Here is a 17,500-nt window from a genome sequence, read left to right on the forward strand (position 1 = left end):
AAGACACACATAAAGAGACACATCCACATAAATAGGTGCAGGTGGCCACAGACAGGTCTCTGTACAAACACACACACACACACACACACACACACACACACACACACACACACACACACACACACTTACTGGAAGGTGGTAAGTCTCTCAGCTCTCGGTGGAATGTGAAGTAGCTTCCCAGAAAACTGGGTTTGTTTGGGTTCACTACCCACCGAATGCCTGTCTGACCCAGCTTACCTCCCCTGAGTGACACGCACACACACACACACACACACACACACACACACATACATATATATATATATATATATATATATATATATATATATATATATATATATATATATATATATATATATATATATAAAATAAGGTAAATGAGACAAGCACCTTCAGAGCTGCCAGGTTTTATAACATTAGCTCACCGATATCCCTGAGAACTTTCAGACTAAAGCCTGCCACGTATTTTTAAATAATCCAGTAATCACTCGCAGTATATCAGGTGCGTTATTCCTTCAGCTATTCGACAGAATCCATGCGCTAAGAAATCTAGGCTGTATAATGGTTCAGCCATCATACTGATCATTTCTAGCCCAATCCCTTCTACAAACACACCCACATTAATTATGCTAAGAAGAGCCTGGAGGATTAGAGGCTAAGCGTCTGGTTTGTTTGTCAAAGATAGCTTTTTATAATCGTGTCAATTAGCAGCGCCAACACATGGGCACATATTCTGATCCGTAGCTCGTCCAGAACCTGTTCTAAAACGTATCACTGAGGAATGTACCAACACCCTTTAATGCGCCAACACCCCTGTAGACGCGTGTAGCGAGGCGAGGCGAGGCGAGCCTGACGGCTTCACGAGACAGAGAGGTGCGAGTTACCTTTTAGAAATAATCCAGCTGTTGACACTGTGTTATGCAAATGCAGCCGTGCAGCTTAGAAGGAGTTACGTTACCACACGTATGTTACAGCACATCCTGTTTTGGTTTCTTCCTCTCACTTGTCATAGAGTCCCAGGTATGTGGAGTCTGTCTCAGGGCTCAATCACACACCCATTACTGACAGTTTTAATCCATCGTTCAGCCTACGACATGTGTCTTTGTACGGAGGGAGGAAACCGGATTGCCCAGAGGAAAACTCTGAACCACAGGAGAACACGCAAACTCCCAACCCTGGAGATCCCAGGAGCCTCCATTCCCTCTTGCAGCTATTATGCATCTATAAATCTGTTAATAAACAACATGTTGAGAAAGCTACATAATTTTTTTTTTCTGTTACGTTTAGACCATTTGATGCATTTGCGATGTTACTATGGCAACAGAAGCGTATACAGACGAGCACATTACAATATCCACGCACTCTTGACTTCACACTGAGAGCTTTCCTTGGCAGAGAGTTTTATGTGTACTTGCATCTCCAACCTGCTGAACCTGCTTGTTTTATTGCTATTTGTTTTCTTACCTAAATGAAATAAATCATCTACACAAATGTTATCTTTAATTCTATAGAAACACATGCTGTGCCATCCCAGGTGACGTGTTTAAAAAAGGCTTGTGTGTGTGTGTGTGTGCGTGTGTGTGTGTGTGTGTGTGTGTGTGTGCGTGTGCATGTTTATGCTGCTTTTGTCAGGTGGCAGTGTGTCTGGCCTTGTCTCATATCTCAATTAAGATACTGTATCTACATAGCCAGAACACTGTGTGTGTGTGTGTGTGTGTGTGTGTGTGTGTGTGTGTGTGTGAGAGAGAGAGAGAGAGAGAGAGAGAGAGAGAGAGAGAGAGAAAATAACCTCTCAGCTGTTCTATACACTTCTAGGTCTCTTTCTTTTTCTTTTTCTCTCTTTTTTGCCTCTTTGTATCCTCATAGTCACCACATGCCTCAATAACACTTTTGTTCTTGGCCACTGGAGATGAAAGTGTCTGTCTGTCTGTCTGTCTGTCTGTCTGTCTGTCTGTCTGTCTGTCTGTCTGTCTGTCTGTCTCTCTGTCTGTCTCTCTGTCTCTGTTTGTATCTTTCTCTTTCTGTCTTGCTGTCTTTTTTTTGCTCTGTGTGTGTGTGTTTTGCTGTTTCTTCCTCTTGTTCTCTGCTTTCGTTCTGTCTGTTTTTCTGTCTTTCTCTCTCTTTTCTCTCTTTTCTCTCTCTGTCACTCTCTCTCTCTCTCTCTCTCTCTCTCTCTCTCTCTCTCTAACTTCTCAGTGTCTCTCTCACTTGCCCCCCCCCCCCCACACTGTAATCTCACAGCAAAACTTCACCAAGGCATCTCCTCTACGTCGCCGAGCACCACCAAGCTTCTGTCGCTCGGGTGGAGCTCATGCTCATGCTTTCATTTTCATAATCCCAATTTTTATTCTGCACGCATCTGTCACCACCTTAGCACCCTGCTTTAGGAGGCTTGTCAATCATCCAGCTATTGGCATGAACGGTTGGGCATTTTGTGGGCAGCGGTGACTGGCCGGAGTCCCTGCTGCTGTCACGCCGGGGTCCCGCTGGGTTTTGCGGGCACACGCCAGAAGGAAACACACATGTCCTGCCAACTCTGACTCACATCTCCAGTTGTATTTAAGAAGTTTATGCATCCCTGAACATTCTATTTAAACGATTAAAGATGATCCGTGTAATAAAAATAGTCACATTTTTATATATGGAGGATGGTGTGGTAACACGAAGCATAACAACGTTACCCTGAAAACTGACTCATTTCCTATCGCAGCTTGTCCCGATATCATCGTACTCTCTCATACCACAGCAAACGGCCTGTTATGTAATATTTCATCATTTCAAACATGACGTCATACTTTTTATGCATTATTCAGTCTCTCTAGGATTCAAATGCTGCCAGCAGAAATGTTTGCTTTCGCTGCTTTTTTTCTAAACTTGGGATGCAACTTGCAGGTTTTTTTTTCGGCTTCCTTCATGGAAAACTACTTGAAGTACTGAAGCACAGGTTTCTTTTTTTAAACTCCTCCCAGTCAAGACACGTGTAATGACCTCCTGTGATACACATCATACGACATGTGGTTAAGGCTCTGGGTTGTTGATCGGAGAGTCAGGGTTCACGCCCCAGTACTGCCAAGCTGCTACTGTTGGGCCCTTGATTAAGGCCCTTGACCCTTTCTGCTCCAGGGGTGCAGTATCATGGCTGACTCTGTGCTCTGACCACAACCTACAAACTTTGATATGTGAAGAAATCATTTCTATGTGCTGTAATGTATATGTGCCAAAATATAGGCTTTAATTCTATTTTCCATAAAAATCTACTTTAATTTTGAAACACTGCAAGCCGCTCCGAATTTTTGCTTGATATTGGGCCAGTTTCTTCAATCATGACACTCCCTTACCAGCTTTCTTTCTTTCTTTCTTTCTTTCTTTCTTTCTTTCTTTCTTTCTTTCTTTCTTTCTTTCTTTCTTTCTTTCTTTCTTTCTTTCTTTCTTTCTTTCTTTCTTTTTCTTTTTAAGACAAAAAAGTAATCAGCTTGTGATGTTACCAAGAAACCCTAAAATGCAAACTCCTCCATCCAATGTCTGCATTATCTCTGTTAAAAGAGCTGAATAAATAAAAATCATCTCACAGAAAACGTCAACTTTGAGGCCAGAAGTCGTGGCCTAATGATTAGAGAGTTTGACTCCTAACCCTAAGTTCGAGTCTTGGGCCGGCCACGACTGAGGTGCCCTTGAGCAAGGCACCGAACTCCCCAACTGCTCCCCAGGCGCCGCAGCATAAATGGCTGCCCACTGCTCCGGGTGTGTGTTCAAGGTGTGTGTGTGTGTGTTCACTGCTGTGTGTGTGTGCACTTTGGATGGGTTAAACGCAGAGAACAGATTCTGAGTATGGGTCACCTTACTTAGCCGTATGTCACGTCACTTCACTTCACTTTCTCTAACACTTCACTCCAAACTATCAGCAGTTACAAGTTTGTATTTCGATGCCGTTTGCGTGTCGATGTTTATGCAAAAAACGAATCCATTAACCTCAACCTGTCATTTGAATTACAGTCGACATTACTGTCAGTTAGAGTAAATGAGTCAACACCTTCTGACCCACGAGAAAAGCCAAACACACACAAACTCACATACTGAATAAGCTGAAAGATGATATTTATTTAAACAGTCTTTTCTTGTAACACTTTATCACTACACAATACAACTTCTGTTCCATCTGTGAACGCTCCTAAACCTTTTTTGTGATAATTATGTGGCGGTGTGTAAAGGCTTTGTTGAGACTTGATGTGGTCTTGCACTTAGACTAGCTGAAGGATTTTCTCATTGTCTGTGTGTCAGCAGCGTGTTCTGGGTACGGAGACAGCCTGTCTGTGACACTTAGGGTGGTCCTTGTTCATTTTGCAAAAGGTGTCATTTAAAGATAAAGCCGTGACACGGTGTCATTTCATTTGGAGCTCGCGGCACCTAGACGTGTAGCTCCACGAGCGCAGGATGTTATTTGTTACGTATTTAAGGGCGTTTGGCAGGAGCTGAGGTCAGTTTAAAGGCTCGCTGACACTGCCAACGCGTAGCTGCCTCGTCTCTCTCATGCCCTGAGGCTCAATGTTTCTGTTTCTTAATGTTCTTTTTTTTTTATTTTTTTTTTTTATGAGGAAGCACAGTTTTCAAGTTTGTCTACTGCTTGTTAGACAAGCGATCTTTTTCCTGATGAGCTCTGACAGCACGCAGTGCTTTTCCCATTATCTCAGTTCGTGCGGAGGTCTTTAGTTCTTGATTGCGTTTGTTTTCAGGCTATGACAAATGAGCGCTGGAGTCATGTGTTTACAGCCGTAATCAGGACATTTTAGGATTGTTTTGGGTTCATCCAATTGGTTTGGATGGGTTGCGCATACAGCTTCGTCGGGAATCTGCTTGGCTCCAGCCCATGATCGTTTTCCAGGAGTACGATTCCACGATCATGTTTAAAGCGGCATTCCAGCTTTTTTAAATATAAAATTCTAAGGAATCTGTAATGTATGTGTAATTACCCAGGACATAAATCTTTTTTTTTTCTGTACCAAGAAAACAAAACAACTTAAAAAGTTTCCTTGAAATTCACTTACACCAAGGCATTTGAGGGCAGGGTCTGAATTCTGTGAATTATCTTTAAATAAAATTCAATTTATATTTATTTATAACATATTATATATAGTTTATGTTATAAACATAAAGTTTATAACATAAACTATATAACATATTTATATATAACAGTTTAGCCGAGCTTCCATGATTTCATAGCTTTCTCCCATTTTGCTTTCTTTTTTTCTCTCTGAAACCTAGTGAACATCTTTTAGGTGAAGATTTTTTCTTCCACAGAAATGTTTATTTCCACCTTTATTAATAATGAGAATTAATAATAAAGAAGGATTTTAAGTACATGTTTTATTTCCCCAGAATGTATATACAATATACTGTACAAGATCCCTTCTACTCTGTGTCTGTGTACATATTGTGTCCCGAGTATTACCTGTGGTACAGAAGATATAGCGATGAGCTGAACTATAATTTGGTAAATAGATATTAAAGGTACATGAAAGAGAGATCACGAGTCCGACTGTTATGAGATTGATGAATAGCTGACCGTTGCGACCGGTGCATGGCCTCTACATCTGCCCCATCTGTGTGACTGCTGCAGCCCAAAGTCCCTGATGAGGAAACCAGCTTAAGAGGCCCAGAAATCACATTCACAGACACACACAAACACACACACACACTCGCACACACAAACACACATACACACACAAACTTAACTAGCTAAATGGTGTTCTCATCTTGCCTCGGGAATCTCCGCCAGCTGAGTAATAACAGTGATAGCAGCCGGGCCCGGGGCTGCGGGTTTAAAAGTGTGTGTGTTTGTGTGTGTTTGTGTGGGCTTGTGAATGCGATCTCTGGGTGAGAGAAAGAGATAGATAGAGCGGTGGGGTGTGGGTCGGGGGGGGGGGGGTGGCTAACACATAATGTATCCAACGGACCACCAGGAGTGCGAAACAAATAGGGGCCCAGAGATGCCGCCAAGAGCAAGAATGAGGAAGGGAAGAAAGAGGGAGAAAGAGATGAGGAGGAGGAGGAGGAGGAGGAGGAGGAGAGGTAAGACTAGTGCTGCATGGTCCACTGAAGGGTAAATGTGGACCTGTGTGTGAAGAGAAGGACAGGGAGATGGAGCAGGGGGTCATGGCTCGTGGGGGGTGGGGTGGTGGTGGGAGGAGGCCTCTTTCAGCAGCCACTTTTTGTATTCATGTGAATCGTGTGTGTGTGTGTGTGTGTGTGTGTGTGTGTGTGTGTGTGTGTGTGTGTGTGTGTTGGGGGTAGGGGGTAATCTGATCCTCAGTGGGGTCCAGAGGCCCTCATGCACATATACACTTTCAAGACTGTAGAGAGGCCTGTCAGTGAAATCCAAGATGGCGAATCCTCTCTCTCTCTCTCTCTCTCTCTCTCTCTCTCTCTCTCTCTCTCTCTCTCTCTCTCTCTCTCTCTCTCTCTCTCTCTCTCTCTCGTCCCCCTCCTGTCTCCTGTTTTCTTCCTTCAGTCCATTTGGTGGGGGATTCAGCTCATTAGCTATCGTAGGATGTTTGTTCAGCTCTGTTGTGGCCCGGTTTCCACGTCTACAGCCCAGAACAGTGCTTTAGAAGACAGAGAATGGATTTGTAATCAAGATCTAGAGCCCAACAGTGCACGACGCCGCTGAGACCTCTTCAATGAGCCCACATTGTGAAACAGTGTACAGGAAGCCGATGGAAAATGATGTCACCTTTTTTTTTTTGTTTAGATTTTGTTACAAAACCTAATCTGGTGATCTTTTTTAATGTAACAATATACAAATCAGTGTGTGGGTTTAGCAACTGTGACAATAAATGGCATGATTTATTTATTAATTTATTTTTTTTATTAACTTTATCAGTCTTTTACCAGCATTCACAGTGATGATGTTTACATGTAGAGATTCTGATCAGTCTGAATGAATTCATTCTTGATTGTTAAACTCTTTAAACTGTACATACCCTAAACTCAAATAAGACAAATATATTCAGAATGTCAACATTTACCTCAGGTGTGTTGGGAAATTGCTAAGAAAAAACTTCACGTCTACAGTTTGTTATGTTTATTATGTTTAGCCGCAACTGCTAACTAAATTTCCACACAGGAAAACCTCAGATGCTTATATTCTATATCCTATATCAACAAAACCCCACATGAAGATATTTCCTGCGGTAACGTTAATAACGTTAATGATCAGAAGCTTAGTCCTGTGGCTAGTTTTAGCTAAGCATGTTACCTGTTGCTAGGTTTAGCCAGTTTTATTACAAAGCTAATCCAAATGCCCTCACACGTATTTTGCTCCAAAGGTTTCTGAGGCGAATTGCCGTGTATATCGATCGAACGGACATCTCCTACAGGAACGATGTCACAGTGTGCGTATAGAAATAAATTTGAAGGAATGCATTACATTTAAACTGTGTAACTAGCTACTGTACTGCTGCTCCCATATTACTCTATCAGAGCAAATCTGGAAAGTTCTTGGTTTTTCTCCAGTGAGTGTTAAGTCAGGCATCATGTTATTTAAAACTCCGGGCTGTGACACATCATCACTCAACCTCGTAGATCTGAAGGCCAGTTAAAGTCTTCTTTATAATATTAACTGCATTTTTTTTTCAAAGCCGCATTTCAGTGACCACGGCTTGCAGCTGCAGTTTGCATGTAACTGTTAATTACTTTTCTTTCTTTCTTTCTTTCTTTCTTTCTTTCTTTCTTTCTTTCTTTCTTTCTTTTAAAGAACGGTCTGATTTTGATCGAAAAGAGAGCCGTGCGTAATGAAAAATGAACACACCGATGTCCGATCCAGGCTGTTATTATAGTGAAAACAGTACAGATGCACAAGCAACGGAGAGAGAGCGAGAGTATAAGAAATGGAGAGGAAGAGTAGACTTTGAATAAATGATATGAATAAATGATGCTATATATAGACCTAAAGCACCTGGTGGTCATTCCCACATATATTAGTGTTGGGATTGTACGATAGATTTGTGCATTTTATTATTATTTTTTCTCCTTTAATGTGTTTGTATGGTGCTTTTAGATGTTAGACTTTTTAAATTAATACAAATAGAGTAACATAATACAATAATTATATATATATATATATATAAAAACCTTCCCAGGTACATTATAAACTGCTTATAGTGCTCTCTCTTACACACACACACACACACACACACACACACACACACACACAAAATCAGCGTGGGGAAAAGAAATCTATTTATAAAGAGAGAGCCGTATAAATAATAGAGAGATAAAGAACGAGAAATCGAGGGTGAAAGAAAGGACAGAGAGATGATATAGTGTATGAAGAGTGACAAACCAGAGATGTGGAGAGAGATGTAGGGAAAGAGAAGTAAAGTTATTTTAAAGTAGAAGAATAGCAAGGCAGAACACCAGCGTGTTACAGAAGGAGAGAAAGAAAATGAAAGGGAAAACTGTAAGGAAATAGGCATGTAAGAGTTAAAAAGAGATAGAGGGAAAGAAGAATAGGCAGTCATAAGCGAGGGAATGAGACATGGAAAGACACTTCTACATTTTTGTCATGCTGCTACATGCTGTACCACCTACAAGCTGTGTGTCGCTCCTCAGAGCCTCAAAGAGAAAGAGAGAGAGAGAGAGAGAGAGAGATTCAAGGTTCAAGAGATAGGGGGAGGGGCAGTTGGATATCTAAGGCCTTTGTGTGGGGGGTATTTTTGGTTTGTGAAGACCCTCAAGTTAGTGCAGGCTCAGTTAAGACTGAGCTGTGTTTCAAGATTGGAACCCGAGCAGCGCCTGTACACTTCTGATGTCGTACTTGCATGACAAGAGAAGCAGATGATCGTGGTACAGTATCACGGAGCAGCTCAGCGCCACCGATCACATCTCCGATAAGCTCTCATTTAGGATTCCTTTCTATTATTGTAGCATAGCTTCTTCATCTCAGCCGCTGATCTGGAATTGGGCCTTATCTGTGCTCCAGAGCGTAGCGCTTATGAACATGTGGATCAGCAACATCAGCTTCAGGAGGCAGGTTGGGCTGGAGCTAGATCTGATACAAATAGATCAGATGGGATGGAAGCAGGGCATGGAGCATGTTCACGCACACACAAACACACACACACACACACACACACACACACACACACACACACACACACACACACACACACACACTCTTTATTTTGATTTATGCACTGAAAAGCAGAAAACATGATCGAGGCAGTGATTATACATGTGTATCTGCTATTAATCAGAAAGTTGTGAGCTCTAATCCCCTGACTCCCACGTTGTCACTGCTGGGCCCTTGAACAAGGCCCTTAACCCTCAATTTCTCAGTTGTATAAAATGAAGCGAATACAAGTTGCTATGTATATAACGGTGTCTGCCAAATGCCGTCACACAGCAGGCTGTTTGGGTCAGAGAGGTGTGAAAGACGAGACAGTAGGCCATAAACACATCTGGCTCAGAGGTTTTCTTTTTTGCTTAGATTGGATGCCACATCTGATTTTATTCACATATCTGATCTTATTTTTATCTTGAAGTGTAAACACCAAAGCAATTGCATTTCACCAAATCTTTTCACTTCTTTCTTTGGAAGACACCCAAATACAGATGAAAGCATGTGAGTGAACCAGTTCATGTCTGCTGCATGTCAGAATTAAAATCAAGTGGAAAAAAGGGATTTGTTGAGCGAAAAATGGTCAAGTTCCAATAAATAGGAATTATATGACAAAGATTTTGTCCATGCTGACCATGTGTGCTTCTTCCACATACTGTCTTTTTCCCTTCACTTGGACCAAGAGGCTCAAACTCATTATTATTAACCATTATTAAAGTAGCAGCACTTTACTGCTTATAGGTGGCTTCAGCGGTTAAGGTTGTTGATTAGAGGATTGAGGTTCAATCCCCAGCACTGCAAGGCTGCCACTTTTGGGTCCTTGAGCAAGGCCCTTAACCCTCTCTGCTCCAGGGGAACTGTAACACAGCTGGATTACATGCTGAACTGACAATAGTCTAGTGGTTAAGGTTTTGGATTACTAATCGGAAGGTTGTGAGTTTAAACCTCAGGTCCACCAGACTGCTACTGCTGGGCCCCTGAGCAAGGCCCTTAACCCTCAATTGCTCAGTTGTATAAAATGTCAGCAATGGCTGAGATTATTCCCTACCTGGACATTAAGGGGACATTCTGGTAGTTTTTGTGTCTTGTGCCATGTGCTCTTGTTTTTTTGTGTATTACCTGTGTTTGCCCCGCCCCGCCCCGCCCCGCCTAATCCCTTCCTGCCATTAGACACCTGTTCTTCGTGTTTCATTGTTTTATACCAGTTGTCTGGTGTCTGTTTTGCTTGACTTCTTGTCTCTTTGTTTGTTGTCTCTTTGTTCCTTGTCTTTGGTTTGTTGTTTTAGGTTTGTTGTTGTTTTCTGTTTCAGTGGTTTGTGTTTCTATCTTCCTAGTGTTTGTAGCCTTTGTTATTTTCTACTAATTAAACCACTTTTTCCCCTGCTTTTAGGTCTGTATTTTATATGTTAAGACACCTGCCTTTTCTGACACTTTAGATAAGGGCGTATTCGAAATCTTATGTAAATGTATATGTGACAGATAAAGGCTTCTAGGCTGCAACTTGAAGGTGTGGGAACACGAACCAGGCCGGTCAGTCCTGAGACAAAGAGGAAATAAAAGGAAAATACATCTTTGTCGTAAACAAACGATTCCGGTAACATGGATTACACCAATTCATTAGTTATTTTTCAGTCAGAAAAGTTTCTGTCCTGCGGTCAGCCACAGATCATTTACAGATCAGTCCTGCGGTCAGACACAGATCATTTACATTTAGATGCCCTTATCCTGAGCGACGTGCTTAAGTCTGTATCATTGCATGCATGAACTCTGGTTCACTAGGCTACAGACTTAAGATACCATGAGATCATTTGCAGAGATTAAGGCACATTTACATTTACAGCATATAGCAGATGCCCTTATCCTTATACAGAGCGACTGACATTTTATCTCTCTCTCTTTTTTAATACAACTGAGCAATTGAGGGTTAAGGGCCTTGCTCAGGGGCCCAGCAGTGGCAGCTTGGTGGACGTAGGAATCGAACTCAGAACCTTCCAATTGGTAGCCCAACACTTTAACCACTACGCTACCACATCCCCAGATACCATTTTGGGTCATTTGTAAAGGACGAATTGTTTTCAGAGGTATACCTGCCAGCAGTGAGTTGCAGTAGTCCAGTCTTGAGATGACAAGAGACTGAACAAGTACCCGGGAAGCCGGTGTGGACAAGACTCCTGATGGTGGACAAGAGAATCTTGTGGTTGAAAGGTCGAGGAGGATGAGGTCGGATGACGGCTTGGCCGATCTAGCAGCATGCAGCTTCTCAGGGACATCCGAAAGGGCTCTCTGTTGAATGTGCTGCTTTAAAGATTATAGACAATGAATTCAAGAATTTTTGAAAGAAAAGAGAGACGTGATACTGGTTTGTAGTTACTGATGTCTGTTGGATCCAGAGCAGGTTTCTTCAGGATGGGAATTACCCTCTCTTGAAGGTAGTTGTTACAGTACATGGCCAGATGTTATGGATCCATTCATGATATTTGGGATGAAGGGCAGAAGGTCTGGAGCATAGTGGAAGGAAGTGGATCCAATAGGAAGGTGGTAGGATTGCAAGACCAGATGAGTTGTAAAATCTTTTCTGCTGTTACGGTTGAGAAATGCGACTACGAAGGAGTAGGGGAATCCTGACTGTGAGATATAGGTGCAGTCGGGGCAGAAGAAAAGGGCCTGCAGATTTTCTTAATCTTCTCGTGGTAGAAAGAACCAAAGTCTCCTGCAGTCAGAGAGGATGAAGCAGGGGGAGTTGGGGGTTGAGTAAAGAAGAGAAGATGTTGTGGAGCTTGCGAGGGTCTTGTGCCGAAGCTTCAAGCTTTTCCTTGTAGAAGGAAGTCTTGGCAGAAGTCACATCTGAGATGAACTTGGCCACAGATCTGAATCAAGTTGTGATTTCTTCCACTTTCTCTCAGATGATCTTCTCTCTTCGATTGTTGCACAAAACATCTGAAAGCCGACGGAGCAGAACAAGAAGTTTTCTTGGGTTTAGTAGAAAAGGTTAGTGAGGAAAAGGACTCAGAATCAGGAAGAGATGAAAGAGTGCCAGAAGCTACAGAAAAATGGGAGACAGGGTGGAGGTTGCTGCGGGTAAGAGAGAGAGGGCGAGATCACGTTGCTACAGTACATCACATCCGTACATGAACCCGACTCATGACACAAAAAGGGATTCTTTTAATTTACTACTAAACTACTTTTTAATTTCTACACAATCATGAACGAGAAATAATCTGAAGTCTATAACACACACACTCTTTACTGACTTCAGTTACCCTTTGACGTATTTCGCCTCAGCGTGTTTAACCACTTAGAGCGCTACCATCTTGTCGTACATTTGTTTATGTTGTCACGTGTCTTGTATTTCACTTCATCTCCTGTCTCCGCCTCTGTATTGTCATTGGTCGTCTCCGTCACGGTTCCTGATTCCTCTCACCTGTTTTCACTTTGCTCCATGATTAGCTTGTCCATTTATCCTCTTATGTTTCTTTATTCCTAAACACACAGTTTGTTTGCCGTATCTGACGTTTACCAGGCCTCATATTCCTGTGTTTGTTTTTCTGGTACGACTTTGCTAGCTTCTTGGTTTTCGAGTAATTGCCTGAGCTCTTGTTATCCTGTTTGTTCCTCCTCTGACCTTCGTCTGTTATTTGATTTTGATCTTGCTGAACGGATTTGAAATGGCCTGTCTGCTTTTTATTAAAATATGCTGTACAACATCAGCTACGTTTGTTTCAGCCTCCATTTCTTGGACAGATACTTACAAGAAATGATTCAAATCTTAAAAACGAATCTTTCACTTCGGCAGATTATTTTGTAGACTTACAGTATGCTTACATTTAACAAAAGATTCACCAGTAAAACAAGACCTGAGGTCAATGTCTAGCGTATTATTCGGTTGTATTGTTATTTGATGGGAACTAAGTACATTTGACTATATTCAAGATATTTTCATGCTAAGACATTGTATTTTTTTTTTCCTCTCTCGTGTCTTCACAGTTCTGAAATAATAACATTGCAATAATTATATGTGTGTTTGTGTGTTTTTCCCTTTCCTGTAGTGACCTCAGCATGAACAACATCACAGAGCTGCCTGCGAATGTGTTCAAGAACCTGCCGTACCTGGAGGAACTGTAAGTCAATCACGTCTCTGTGTTTTTCAGTCTTTTTTTTTTTTTTCTCTCGCAGGTCTAAAACGTTTTGTGCAGTGACAGGACATGTTATTGTGGTTCTATGTCTGTGACTTCCTCCTTCTCCTACTCCTCAGTGTGATGATAAATACCTGTGTGAGAATTTCAGCCTTCAGATTTCTTTATAGTCAGTTTATAGATCGTAAAACAGACTCGTTCGCAGTTTTGGATTGGAGTTTGTTTATCTACTTTTAATTTTATTTTATTTTTATTTATTTTTTCTATGCATTCATTTGCACACAGTAACAATGGGGGATGCAAACTTTTTTCTCTCAGCTGTTCTTTTAAGCTATCGTGTGTGCGGGTGTGTGTGTGTGTTTGTGTTTGTGAATTTTATGATTAAATTATACAAAAACAATTGTGTTTTTTATTTAAACAGTAAATGTTTCTATTTTTAAATAAATAAATAATTAAATAATAATAATAATAATAATGAGAATTTCAAATTTATTAGATTTTCAAAAAACGAAAGTAAAATAATTGTCAGAGACCTCGTTTTTTTTTTTTGATTGATTTTCTCTTTGTCTTTTTTTTGTTAAAGTATATAATGTCGCACTAATACGCCTGAATGTTACTTGAAAAGGATATAAAGACCGATTCAGTTTTCTCTACACTTGAATGTTCTTTTCCACACACCGATCAATTTGCACTGATTTTTGTGTATTATGGTCAGACCATTTGTACATGCACCTGAGATGAGTCTAATCTCTCGGCATGTGTCTGGCTCTCGCAGTCGCTCTGCGTCTGTCCGTCTGCGCCGGCCGTGTGGGAAGCGCAGATATCATCTGTCTACCTGATAACAGGTAGCGCCACTCCCAGACGGCCCCGATGACCAGCTCCTAAAAGCCACCACATTGTTATCCTTGGCTTTTCCTTTCTTCTCTTCACTCCTCTTTTCCTTTCAGAACAGGAGTGTGTTTTCTTACGCTCGCACCCGTCTTTCAGCCACCCCAATCTTTGTGCCTTCTTTCCCAAACACGGGGCCTTCGAGCGCTTTGTCAGAGAGCAATTTACTTTTCAGCGCTTTGTGCCGAGGAATGCGAGGCAGGAAGGAAGAGGGCAAAACAATGGTTCCTGGGACAGGCAGAGTTCACCAGGACTTTTTTTTTTAATACATAAATTTGTTTTCAGTTGTCATCGGTTCAGTGGGTACTAAAGGGCACATGATCCTGGGTCATGAGTTCACTAGCATTCTTCTTCGGCGCTGGATACGTGAAAGACTGACGGCTTTAATGAGAGAAAGATGTACGACGAGCCCGTGCATTTAAAGAGTCATTTCTGTCGTTTCATTAGTGTAGTCATTAGTGCAGCACTCATTACATTGCAGTTTGTGTGTGTGTTTGTCTGTGTCTGTGTTTGTCTCTGTGTGTGTGTGTGTGTGTGTGTGTGTGTGTGTGTGTGTGTGTGTGTGTGTGTGTTTGTGTGTGTGTGTGACCTGTGGCTGGTGTCCTTCAGGCAGACTTAATGAGAGGGAGGGACAAACCCACAGCACCACAGAAAAACATTCTCTACCTCAGTGTCACGCAATACACACACACACACACACACACACACACACACACACACACACACACACACACACACACACACACACACACACACACACACACACACACATCCAATTTGCTGCACATTCAACCTGATAGATAGGTATATAAATATAGTATCTCTCTGTGTGTTTCTGTGTGTTTTTTTTGTGTGTGTGGTAATTTTTAGCGTCAATAATCGAACAGTAATTGAAACAGCCGTTATTTTCTGTAGCTAAACTTACGACCGATTCAGGATGTCTGTCTTTGTGTGCTGTTTTATTTACACACTTTTATTACCAGCTACACACTTTTATTACCAATAAGTATAAGCTAAATGAAAAAGTCAGTGCTTAGCTTAAAAAAAAAAAAAGCTTTAATTTAGCTGGTAATATGATTCATGATTGACAAAAAAATAAATAAATACTTGTGTTTGCATGTAAAGGGTAGGACTAGTCAGCTGAAGGTAGCTCGCAGCTAATAGCTAACTAGAGAGCATTTGATTAGGCTTGGCTTCATTCACTCTGAATTATTTACAATCCCAAAAATTAAAGTAAACTGTATTCTTTAACTCTTGACTGTATTTGCTTTTAACAAATGTAAGTAAATTCTAATTCGTGAAGATAAAATTCTGTATTTTCATATGAATACATCACAGAAGTCTAAAAAGTAAGACCATTTTTTAAGAGAATCAGAATCTGGGTTATTTGCTTAGTATGTTTTTACACACACAAGGAATTTGGTACCGGCTGTTGGTGACCCTTAAAAGTACCATCAGATACTGAACTGAGGTGAGGAGGTCTGGGGTTCAGTCAGTGTTCCAGTTCATCTTGAAGGTGTTCAGTGGGGTTGAGTCCAGATCTTCCACTCCAACCTTAAAGGTGGGGTGTACGATGTCTGAAGCCAAAGTTCACATTTGAAATCACCAAAACAAACACGCTCCTAACCCAAATGGGTGTCACCCCATTTTGATAGCTCCGCCCCCACACATACATACGTAACCCAGGCAACTATTATGGGGGAATCTGTTGGGGCAGCTGGCCGAGGGGAGGATATTTTTTATCAATAAATGAACTCAATGAGTAATACTATGGTAATTCCGTTTCACGCGGAAGACGTTCAGTTCTCTCCAGCGCTTGAAAGCTGATCCTATATTAACACCTACTTCTTGCCTTATCGTAAGCCTTTTTTTTCACTTTTCGTTTTTACCCTTCATGTCAATGTTAAAATCGCTTTCTGCTAATGTCACACATGCGCACTGAACACTCTCTTCGCCGCATATTGACAAGACACGCCCCTTTCTGCTCATTGGCTACACGTTTGTATTGTTTGTCGGCCCGACTCAGTTTTCTGAAGCATTTCCCAAACATAGTGCACCTCACCTTTAACACACCATGTCTTCATGGAGCTCTGTGCTTTGTGCACGGGAGCATTGTCATGCTGAGGCACACACCTCAGTGTCATCCAATTTTATACATGTCATAATGCCACACGATGATCCGCATCGATGATGGAATGAGATCGATTTGATTTGTCTTTGATTAATCAGCCCATTTTTTAAGAGCATCTTATCGGGGCTGAGTAAAATGACAATACAACACATTATTGTCCTGAAATATATGATTCTACTTTTCTGACATACAGTATATCATATGGCTGTGATGGTCAGATGTCCACATACTTCATAGTCATATAGTTTGTCTTGAAACAATTTGTATATTAGTAAATGAATAAGATTATTGCATTTATAACAGCTTAAAAAAAGCTAAGTAAAATAAATAAATAAATAAGTAATTAAAAAGTCCAGGATTTTATTTTTTTTTTGTATTTTAATTTTTAGTTTATTTGGTTTTCAGCCATGAATTTTCATTTAATTAGGTATTTATGTTAGAGACGGATCTAAATGTGAACTTCAGTCTAAATGTCATTTTTCCTATTTATTCTTCTTCTTCTTCTTCTTCTTCTTCTTCTTCTTATTATTATTATTATTATTATTTTATTATTATTATTATTATTATTATTATTATTATTATTATATATGCAGAGAAAGAATTGTCTTCACAAATATTAATCATGATCTACAAGAAACATATTTTACCTTTTGTTAAAAAAAAAGAGAGACACATAATTATTTGGACCCAGCTGTAATTTGTCATGATCAGATTTCTTTTCTGTGAAATCTCAGGTTATTTTTGAACTCCTTTCTCTTGAAAGTTTGCTGCACTGGTTTAGGAGTTGTGTGTGATATCCTAGCAGCTTTTCCTCAGCGCTGACTTGCTGCACAGCTGTTCCCCTAAAGACGGCCTGTACAGCCGAGCCCAGCAACCGCAGAACCCAGATTACATGAGCTGCAGGCAAATAAAGATCAGGGATGTTGTCTCCAGATCCCAGAGAACCTAACCGCCCTTTACAGAGGAGCGCGTGAGTGCATGTGCGTGTGTATGCGTGCGTGTGTGTGTGTGTGTGTGTGTGTGTGTGTGTGTGTGTGTGTGTGTGTGTGTGTGTGTGTACACGGATGACCTTAATTTGTGGCTTTGATACTCGGCCAAACCAGAGTGAGAGTGAAAGGCCATGAGCTGTTGTGTAGCTGGTGTGTATATAGCAGAATCCACAGAGCTACCAGATGCGTTAGTGCTCGCTGCACATTTACTCCACATATGGAAACAACAGCTTTTTGGGCTTTC

At 41.1% G+C, this 17,500-nt stretch overlaps 1 protein-coding gene across 1 annotated transcript in view; it reads left to right on the forward strand.

Annotated features, from left to right (window-relative positions):
* The window catches only part of lgr4 (leucine-rich repeat containing G protein-coupled receptor 4), a 54,757-nt gene that overhangs the window by 18,290 nt on the left and 18,967 nt on the right, over positions 1-17,500 (forward strand). Inside the window, exon 2 of the mRNA XM_047820613.1 lies at positions 13,162-13,233. Coding sequence (XP_047676569.1) covers positions 13,162-13,233 — 72 coding nt within the window. The remainder of the gene's footprint in view (positions 1-13,161; positions 13,234-17,500) is intronic.

The sequence above is a fragment of the Tachysurus fulvidraco genome, chromosome 1 (genome assembly GCF_022655615.1).
Source record: "Tachysurus fulvidraco isolate hzauxx_2018 chromosome 1, HZAU_PFXX_2.0, whole genome shotgun sequence".
NCBI classification, from domain to species: domain Eukaryota; kingdom Metazoa; phylum Chordata; class Actinopteri; order Siluriformes; family Bagridae; genus Tachysurus; species Tachysurus fulvidraco.